Below are 9,985 nucleotides of genomic sequence, written 5' to 3' on the forward strand. Positions count from 1 at the left end.
GCTAAGTGTCAGGTTTTGGCATTAGAGGTTCTTTTCGTTGTCTTCTAGATCATGTATAATTTCCCTTTTGATCCAAGTGGGTGATTTTTTAATTTCTGCTGGTTTGCCCCCACTCTGGTGCACTCTGGCTTTTGTTGTCAGTTTGTCCGTTCCACTGTCCTTTGACCTTTCGTAGAACTCGCAGTCCGCATCGCTACTGCTGGAAAACGAGACAGCACAATCTCCCCTGCCCGTGAGTCCCAGTTCCCCCAGCCCGGTGACAACCTGCGCGTTCGGACACGGCTCTGCGGCGCCGGCGCGGCCAGGTGAGGCGGCGGCTGGGGAGTGTTCTCCGCAGAGGAGCCTCCTCAGCTGCCGCCACCGGCTCAGGTCTGAGGAGAAGGAACCGGAACACGGAGGAAGGGGAGCAGGCGCCGCGACGTCAGCGCAGCGAGGCCGGGACGCCCACCCGTGTCCGTACCCAGCGCGGCGCCGCCCGCCCCAACCTGCGCGAGCCCTGCGAGACCCACAGGCTCCCAGGGAACCGGCCGGGCCTCCCCGCAGCGCGGCTTCCCGGCAGCCCCAGCACATCCGGCCGGGAGCCGGCGCGGTGGCTTCTGGGAGGTGGGGCCGGGGTGCGCAGGCGCGAGCCTGCCGCGGGGGCCGGGGGCGGGCACGGCCGGAGCCGGAGGAGCCTCCCGCACCGGAGAGGTGAGTCCTGGCGGCGAGGGCCTCCGGGGGCTCTGCCTCGCGGCCCGGCTGACCGCGCGGATCAGGCCAGGCAGCGGCGGCTGTGCCGCGAGCGGGCCTCGAAGGCAGCGTCGCGAGTTTGGAGACGGGGGTTTCCCGCGCTCGGCTCCCGGCGTCGTGTCCAGTGCCATGGGGGCGGGGGTCTCGATGGCCCCTTTTCTCTTTTCTCGAGATCCCAGGCGAGGGCGGGGTCCAGGCCGGCCCGCAGCGCCAGCCGTCTGCGGGGCTTTCGGGTGGGCGTCTGCCGAAGGCCGAGCTCGAGGCTGAGCGGGAGCTGGCGCCGCCGGGGCATCACCCCCAGCGACCAGGGCTCTGCCCGCGCGCCGCCTTTGTCCACGACCCGCAGCCCTGTGCGCTCCTGTAACGGCCTCTGAGCGCCTCCCACCCCCTTCCCTGTTAGATGTCTCTGGCACTGGGCACGGAACCCCACACCAGGTGTTGCTCAGAGCAGCGCCCTAACAGGGCCCTGCTGCAGCTCCTGGGCGTTTGAATCCGATCCAGCCCCTTAGAGAAGGGAGAGACATTTTCCTTTTGGCTGGGAGAAGGCAGCCTTTTCATCAGGCACCTCACGACCCAGAGCGGCTGTGGGTTTTGCTTCAAACTTTTTTCTCCCCATGAGTCCCCAGAACACCTCTTTCTGTCATTTTTCCCTGTTGGGACATTTATCTAGTTTATTTTAGAAAACCGCTTTCTAGGTTTGTCTCTACCAGACTGCAAATTATTATTATTATTATTATTATTATTATTATTATTATTATTTTACAGAGTTAAACAATGAGAGAGACAGAAAGGTTTTCCTTCCGTTGGTTCACTCTCCAATGGCCGCTGAGGCCGGCACGCTGTGCTGATCCGAAGCCAGGAGCCAGGAGCTTCCTCCTGGTCTCCCATGCGGGTACAGGGCCCAAGCACTTGGGCCATCCTCCACTGCCTTCCCGGGCCACAGCAGAGAGCTGGACTGGAAGAGAAGCAACCAGGACAGAATTCGGCGCCCTGACCGGGACTAGAACTCGGGGTGCTGGCGCCGCAGGCGGAGGATTAGCCTAGTGAGCCGCGGCGCCGGCCTCAGACTGCAAGTTCTTAAAGGCAGTGGCTTAATGGAGCAGGATACAGGGACAGGTGAAGGAACAAGGGGGACAGAGTGTTGCTCCAGGTTTGGTGCTCTGTAGCTACTGATAGGTGTTTAATAAATGACGGAGAAAAGAACGCTTTCTTCTTCTTGTTACAGGGTATGGGCCTTTTACCAAGCTAGTCCAGGCTAGGATGGCTGTTCGACTAACAGCAGCTGAAACTCTGGCTGTTCAGGGTACCCAGGGACAAGAGAAGATTACCATGTTGGAGCCAAAGGAAGAGGAGCAGCCTTGGGATTGCGAGAGCAGGCCGCCTGGGAACCACTCTGCCAGCCAAGAGGTCTTCCGCCAGCGCTTCAGGCAGCTCTGCTACCAGGAGACTCCTGGTCCCCGGGAGGCCCTGAGCCAGCTACGAGTGCTCTGCTGCGAGTGGCTGAGGCCAGAGACACACACCAAGGAGCAGATCCTGGAGCTGCTGGTGCTGGAGCAGTTCCTGACCATCCTGCCTGAGGAGCTGCAGGCCTGGGTGCGGGGACATCACCCCAAGAGCGGAGAGGAGGCTGTGACTGTGCTGGAGGATTTAGAGAAAGGACTTGAACCAGAACCGCAGGTGGGAAGGGGGATTGGATCTGTTGTGGGAGCCACGTCAGTGACCTGCAGGCTGGACAGAGGGACAGCAGTAGGGGGAGTTGCCAAGTTCCAACCCGGCCAGGTAGAGCAGTTAGTGTGTGTGTGTCTGTCTCCTCTGCCCTCAAGCTCTGAATGGGAGAGACTCTAGCTCCTCTTCCTTCCCCTGTGCTGACTCTCAGGAGGCTCTCTACAGTCTCCTCGGGAACGTCGGTCCCACATAAACCGAGTGGTGCCTGATCACCTCCAGGTCCCAGGCCCTGCACGTGGACATGCGCAGGAAGAGCCATGGGAGAAGAAGCCACCTCTGGGAGCAACTCAGGAGACACGGAACATTCCGCTGCAGCCTAAGGAGACCCAGCTCAAGTGTGAATCTCGGGACCCCCAGCCTTTCCCACCGAGTGGTGAGGAGCAGGATTCTGCTGGGAGGGAGGGAGGAGAGGGAGTATAAAGGGCACACAGTAGGTGCTCAGATGTTGGCTATTACCATCATAGCTTTCCTATTCCTGCTCTTAGGTGAGACTTGGCATGTGCATCACCCATAAAATTGAGAACAAGAATGGCCACCTAAGGTGGCTGTGATGATTAAATTAAATTTATATGAAGTAGAACCTGGCTAGAGGCAGGCTTTGTGGCGCGGCAGGTTAAGCCAACTCTTGGGACACCTGCATCCCAAATCTGAGTGTCTGGGATCAAGTGCCACCTGCACTTCCAGTCTAGCTTCCCGCTAATGTATCCTAGAGGCAACAGATGATGACTTAAGTACCTGGGCCCCTGCTACCCACATGGGAGACCCAGATGGAGTTCTTGGCTCTTGGCTTTGGTCTGGCCCAGCCCTGGCTATTGTAGGCATTTGGGGAATGAACCAGCAGATGGAAGATCTCTCTCTCTCTCTCTTTCTCTTGCTCTGCCTTTCAAGTAGATGAAAATAAACAAACAAACAAAACCTAGCCAAGCCTCCTAGCTGTACAGTCCTAAAGCAGGCCCAGGAAATGCTGCTTTCACTCCTGCCTCATCTCCCCTTCTCTTGACTCCTAGTTCATAGTAACTCTGCCTTGAGCTAAGGCCAGCCTTGAGATCCTTTTAATTTCCCCAAGCTTCCTAAAGCACGTTTTAGAAATGTATATTTATTTGAGAGACAGAAAGGGGGAGAGCAGTCATCTACTACATCACTCCCCAGATGCCTACAACCACCAGGGCAGGACCTGGGATCAAGGCCAGGAGCCGGGAACTCAATCCAGGTCTCCCACATGGGCGACAGGCACCCATCTACTTCAGTCATCACTGCTGCCTCCCAGGGTCAACCTTGGCAGGAAGCTGGCATTGGAGTGGAGCCAGGGATGGAACCCAGACATTCCAGTATGGGGCACAGGTGTTCAGAGTGGGGACTTCAAAATGGTGACTTAGGGGCCAGCATTGTGGTGTGGCGGTTGGGCTACCACCTGCAATGCCGGCATCCCATTGGGGCACCAGTTTAAGACCCAGCTGCACCACTTCCAATCTGGCTCTCTGCTGGTGTGCCTGGGAAAGCAATGGAAGATGACCTAAGAGCCTGGACCCCTGCACCCACATGGGAGGCCCAGATGAAGCTCCTGGCTCTGGGTTTCAGCCTGGCCCAGCCCAGCTGTGGTGGCCATTTGGGGAGTGGACCTGGAACATCTCCCTCCATCTCTCCCTCTGTAACACTGCCTTTCAAAATAAATAAATCTTTAAAACAAAAACAAAGTGGTTAACTTAACCACTGCACCAAACGTCTACCACTATAATGTGGAGTTTCTGTTTAATAGTTTGTTTTATACTGCCTCTACCAAACCGAACCAAAGCATTTGAAAAGTTAAATTCTTGTTAGCAACCAAATGGGAAAAACTAGAAATGGGGATTCTTTCTTTGCCTTTTGTCCAGACCCTTCTTATTGCCTTTACTGCCTCTGTTTATCAACATGATCCTTTTAAAAAGAAGGGAATGGTGTGCCGGCGCCGCGGCTCACTAGGCTAATCCTCCGCCTAGTGGCGCCGGCACACCGGGTTCTAGTCCCGGTCAGGACACCAGATTCTGTCCCTGTTGCCCCTCTTCCAGGCCAGCTCTCTGCTGTGGCCCAGGAGTGCAGTGGAGGATGGCTCAAGTGCTTGGGCCCTGCACCCCATGGGAGACCAGGGGAAGCACCTGGCTCCTGCCTTTGGATCAGCATGGTGCGCTAGCCACGGCGGCCATTGGAGGGTGAACCAACGGCAAAGGAAGACCTTTCTCTCTGTCTCTCTCTCTCACTGTCCACTCTGCATGTCAAAAAAAAAAAATTCTTTTTTAAAAAAAGAAGAAGGGAGCAGGTCTTGTGCTGTGGTGTAGCGGGTAAAACTGCCGCCTGCAGTGCCAGCATCCCATTATCAGTGCTGGTTTGAGTCCTGGCTGTTCCACGTCCTATCTAGCTCTCTGCTATGGCCTAGGAAAGCAGTGGAAAATGGCCCAAGTGCTCTGGCCCCTGTACCCTGGCTCCTGGCTTTGGATCAGCCCAGTTCCAGTTGTTGTAACCATTTGGGGAGTGAACCAGTGGATGGAAGACCTCTCTCTCTCTCTCTCTGCCTTTGCCTCTCTATAACTCTGCCTTTCAAATAAATAATTTTTTTTTTTTTAAGTACCTAGAGGTTGGCACTGTGGCGTAGCAGGTAACACCATTGCCTGCAGTGCCGGCATCCCATATGGGCACCAGTTTGAGTCCCAGCTGCTCCACTTCTGATCCACTTCTCTGCTTATGGCCTGGGAAAGCAGTGGAAGATGGCCCAAGTTCTTGGGCCCCTGTACCCACATGGGAGCAGGGAAGAATCTCTGGCTTTGGATCAGCACAGCTCCAGTAGTTGTGGCCATTTGGAGAGTGAACCAGTGGATGGAAGACCTTTCTCTCTCTCTCTCTCTCTCTCTCTCTCTCTCTCTCTCTAACTCTGCCTTTCAAATAAATAAATAAAAAGTAGCTTGGCAGGCATTTGGCACAGTGATTTAGGTGATTCTTGGGATGCTTGCATCTCAGAGTACCAGTTCTGCTTTTTGTTAATTATTTATTTGAGAGGGAGAGTCACAAAGAAAGGGAGAGACAGAGAGAGAGGTCTTCTGTTTACTCCTCAAATGGTCACAACACCCAGTACTGGGCCAGTCCAAAGCCAGAAGCTTCTTCAGGGTCTCCCATGTGGGTGCAGGAGTCCAAGTATACGGGCCATTTTCCACTGCTTTCTCAGGCCATAAGCAGAGAGCTGGATTGGAAGAGGAGCAGCCAAGGCACGAACCGGCACCCATATGTGAAGCCAGTGCTGCAGGTGGAGGCATAGCCTACTGTGCCACAGCACCGGCCCCCAGTTCTACTTCTGATTCCAGCTTCCTGCTGATGTGCGTGCTGGGAGGCAGCGGGTGATGGCTCAAGAACTTGGGTCCCTGCAACCAACATTGGAGATCCGGATGGAATTCTGGGCTCCTGGCTTTCACTTGACTCGGCCCCAGCCATTGCAGACATTTGGGAAGTTTACCAACAGACAGAAAATTTCTCTCTGCCTGTCTCCAACTTCCTCTGTCTCTGCTTTTCAAATAAAATGAAAATAAATGAAAAATAAATAAAATTGAAGGTAGCAACTATTTTTGCACAGTAAGCATATTTCACAGTAATCTTAACATTTAACCTGGGTGAATCTACTTTTTAAATCAATCTTGGGTTACCTCAAAGCAGTTTGTTTTCTCCTTAGATATAAGGATGCTACAGACAAATAAACCATAAAATGTGTTACAGACATTTAAAAACAAAAAGGCAAACCATTCTTTACTTCTTTTAAAAAAAAAAAAAAAGCATGTAGGAGGCAGGGAGCTAGAAGTCCCTCCTCCAGTACAGGAGGCAGCTGCATGAGGATCCCCTCAATGCCTGGGCTTGTGGGAGATCCCTGGGATGAGGTGCAGGTTCTACAGCCAGGCGGGACGGTCTTCCACCTTCTGGAACACCACCTCTGCCGAACCCTAATGATTCTTCTGTTGCCCCCTTCCTCACAACATCCATTTACCATTCTCCTATTCCTTGTAAATACTTCTTTTACTCCCACTTTTTAGAATAGATCCTAAAAAGAGCCCACTTTGAAACCTTTTTTTTAAATATTTATTTGAAAGAGCCATCCTCTCCCAGGCACATCAGCAGGGAGCTGGAATCATAAGTTGAGCAGCCAGAACTCGAACTGGTGCCCACATTGCATGCCAGTGCTGCAGGCCAGGGCTTTAACCTGCTGCACCAGAGCGCCAGCCCAGAAACTTATTTTTAAAATGATATCACTTTAGTGTTCCATTATGTAAAAAATCAGGAAAGAAAAACAAACAGGCACAGAGAAAAGATAAAATCCCCTTCCCTATACGATCCCATCACCAAGAAGTAGCCACTGGTAATCTCTAACTCATGTCCCAGTTGTTATACGTATAGTGAATATCTTTTTTTTTAAGTTTTTATTTTTAGAAATGGAAAGTCTGAATACTAATCTAAATGTCGTTTCCCTACACATCCAGCACAGGAATATTTACATTTTCCACCAGTTGTTATAGAAGACGGTGCAGAGCCCAAGGACAAAGGTGCATTGCCAGAGCCACCCAGTACTGAAGCGGAACCACAGGCGTCCTCAGAAACACTAGCCACCGCCTCCTTCACCTCCACACTCGAAGCTACCTCTCAAGTTGAAGGCACCTTAGAACAGCAGCAGAGAAATCCCAAAGCGGGGAGACCGAGGCAGTCCCCTGCCCAGGGAGCAAGTTTGAGGCAGATGGTCGTCACCCACAAGAAAACTCCCTCAGGGAAGAAAGACCATGAATGTAATGAATGCGGTAAAGCCTTCATTTATAACTCACACCTTGTAATCCACCAGCGGATCCATTCTGGAGAGAAGCCCTACAAATGCAGTGACTGTGGGAAAACTTTCAACCAGAGCTCAAACCTCATTCAGCACCAGAGGATTCACACAGGGGAGAAGCCCTACGAATGTCACGAGTGCGGGAAGGCCTTCAGGTGGGGTGCTCATCTTGTTCAGCACCGGAGGATCCACTCCGGAGAGAAGCCCTATGAGTGTAAGAAGTGTGGGAGGGCCTTCAGCCAGAGCTCCTATCTAAGTCAGCATCTGCGGATTCACAGTGGAGAGAAGCCGTTTGTTTGTCAAAGATGCGGGAAGGCCTATAGGTGGAGCTCAGAGCTTATCAGACACCAGAGAGTTCATGCTGGCCCAGAGCCTGCCCAGTCTGTGCAGGGTGAGCGAGCCTCCAGAAAGACTTTTGTCTAATCTTTAGGATTGGATTCCATAAAAGTTAAAAGTGTTTTTTCTTGTGTCTGTCTTGATTTAGGAAAAACTTTACCTATCCCACCTGCAGATCGTCACTGCTGTATCCTCTGGTTACCATGAATGTGTCAGTAAGGATGCCTTTGGCTCAAGTAGTGGCTACAATGTGCTGCCTCTCCTTTTTGGCATGACCTTAGGCGAGACTCTGACCTGCCTGGTGTGCACACCAATGAGAACAGGGAGAGCAGTGCCTACCTAATTAAGTTCTGAGCCTGGCAAAGAGGAGCTGGGAGTCAGTATTAGTGTCTACTGTGAATGGGACTTTCTTAGACCCAAATTGATCTGTCTCCTTGAACAGGGTCACTTCTGCAGTGTCCAGGTGGGAGACAGAAACCACACTAGTATTTGGAACGGGAAGAATAGAAGTGAAAGGGGGTTATTTGCTAAAGGAGGTAAAGCGATCTCTGAAGAACACAGGAATAGCAGAGCAGGGAACAGCTGCTACCCCTAGGGCTGTGGAGGATACTCAGAAGGGCCCCCCACCACACCAGGACTCCTGTTCAGACCTCCCTGGACAGCATCTGTCTCCCAGCGCTGTGCCAGACCTAGTGTGTGGGCTTGCAAACCTGTGTTGAAATGAGCTATACTGAGAATATTCACATGGAAATCCGCACACAACAAATCAGTTTTTTTTTGTTTTTTTTTTTAATTTTTGACAGGCAGAGTGGACAGTGAGAGAGAGAGAGACAGAGAGAAAGGTCTTCCTTTGCCGTTGGTTCACCCTCTAATGGCCGCCGCGGTAGCGTGCTGCGGCCGGCACACCGCGCTGTTCCGATGGCAGGAGCCAGGTGCTTATCCTGGTCTCCCATGGGGTGCAGGGCCCAAGCACTTGGGCCATCCTCCACTGCACTCCCTGGCCACAGCAGAGAGCTGGCCTGGAAGAGGGGCAGCCGGGACAGGATCAGTGCCCCAACCGGGACTAGAACCCGGTGTGCCGGCGCCGCAAGGCGGAGGATTAGCCTGTTGAGCCACGGCGCCGGCCTGTTTTGTTTTTGAGCTAAGTAAATAAATACAACACTGGATGATGAAGCTCACTGAAGTGCCGTGGGCCCAGGCTGACAAGCAAGAGGTTATTAGTTGAGGTGCCAGCAAGACACTCGTTGGTAGGTGCCATGGAGTCCCCTGCTTAGCACAGGCAGTTACACTGCAAAAGCAAGAGGGGAAAGTCCAGAAGTAAAAGGAGAAGCCCCTTCCTGTTTCCTTTGTTGCTGCAGGGTTTTTACTGGCCAGGTGTAACAGAAATGCTTACAGGTCCAGCTCCAGTACAGCTCTTTGTCCAAGACCGAGACTGCTGGATTTGGAGCTAGGAGGCAGTAAGTAGATACCTGGCCCATTTTCAAGCTCATTTCCACCTAGGACCGTCTCCTTGTTTCCCACTGCTTTCCCCTCGGAGTTAGATCAGCCACCGGTTGACGTAGGTCTGTATTTAAATGTCACCTCCTTGAAGAAACCTTCCCTGACTAGCATGCAAGTTTCTCTCTCTCATAAATGTGCCGAGGTAAACTGCAGGCCATGCACCAAATCCAAATGCAGCTCCAGGCCTGTTTTGTGGGCGACCCGCAAGCTAAGGATGGTTTCTGCATCTTGGAAGCGTTGGAAAAGAGTATGTGACGCAACAGGTTGTGTGTGGTCTGCAAAGCCCTTCACAGAAAAGGTTTACTAAGCCCTGGTCTAGGGGGAGCTCAGTGGATACCTCGGGAACCTCAGTACCTTTTTTTTTAGGGTTTATTTATTTGAAAGAATTAGGGAGAGACGGAGGGAGAGATCTTCCATCCACTGATTGACCTGCCAGATGGCCACAATGGCCTGGGTTGGGCCAAGCCGAAGGCAGGAGCCAGGAGCTTCTTCCAGGTCTCCATGTGTATACAGGGGCCCAAGGATTTAGGCCATCTCTTCTCCTGCTGTCCCAGGTGCATTAGCAGGGAGTTGATCAGAAATGGAGCAGCGGGGACTCCGAACTGGCACCCATATGAAGTGCCAGCACTGCGGGCAGTAGCTTAACCCACTACACCACAGGCTGGCCCCCCTTTCATCTTTTTTTTTTTTTTAAGATTTATTTATTTATTTGAAAGGCAGAGTTACAGAGAGAAAGAGAGGTCTTCCATCTGCTAGTTCATTCCCCAGATGGCCACGATGGCCGGAGCTGCGCAGATCAGGAGCCAGGAGCTTTTTCTGGGTCTCCCACACTGGTGCAAGGGCCCAAGGACTTGGGCCATCTTCCAC

General features: G+C 52.7%; 1 protein-coding gene across 2 annotated transcripts; it reads left to right on the forward strand.

Moving 5' to 3' along the window:
* The first annotated feature begins 629 nt into the window (after nucleotides 1–629).
* ZNF232 (zinc finger protein 232) lies at nucleotides 630–7,737 on the forward strand. Of its 2 annotated transcripts, none has more exons than XM_062216870.1 (4): nucleotides 630–690; nucleotides 1,955–2,508; nucleotides 2,674–2,827; nucleotides 6,945–7,737. In XM_062216870.1, exons 2-4 carry the CDS (start codon nucleotides 1,990–1,992, stop codon nucleotides 7,703–7,705), a joined length of 1,434 nt encoding a protein of 477 aa, XP_062072854.1. In that variant the 5' UTR covers nucleotides 630–690; nucleotides 1,955–1,989; the 3' UTR covers nucleotides 7,706–7,737. The 2 variants fall into 2 exon arrangements, with proteins under 2 accessions (XP_062072854.1, XP_062072853.1); XM_062216869.1 differs by lacking the exon at nucleotides 630–690 and adding an exon at nucleotides 1,254–1,313.
* Nucleotides 7,738–9,985: the final 2,248 nt, after the last annotated feature.

The sequence above is a fragment of the Lepus europaeus genome, chromosome 18 (assembly GCF_033115175.1).
Source record: "Lepus europaeus isolate LE1 chromosome 18, mLepTim1.pri, whole genome shotgun sequence".
Lineage (NCBI taxonomy): Eukaryota > Metazoa > Chordata > Mammalia > Lagomorpha > Leporidae > Lepus > Lepus europaeus.

Bases quoted from the DNA above. Each gene is read 5' to 3' on its own strand.
- ZNF232 (XM_062216870.1), top strand. From the start codon at position 1,990: ATGGCTGTTCGACTAACAGCAGCTGAAACTCTGGCTGTTCAGGGTACC. The intron at 2,509-2,673 runs GTAGAGCAGTTA...GATCACCTCCAG, and splicing joins CCAAGTTCCAACCCGGCCAG to GTCCCAGGCCCTGCACGTGG. The intron at 2,828-6,944 runs GTGAGGAGCAGG...CTACACATCCAG, and splicing joins CCAGCCTTTCCCACCGAGTG to CACAGGAATATTTACATTTT.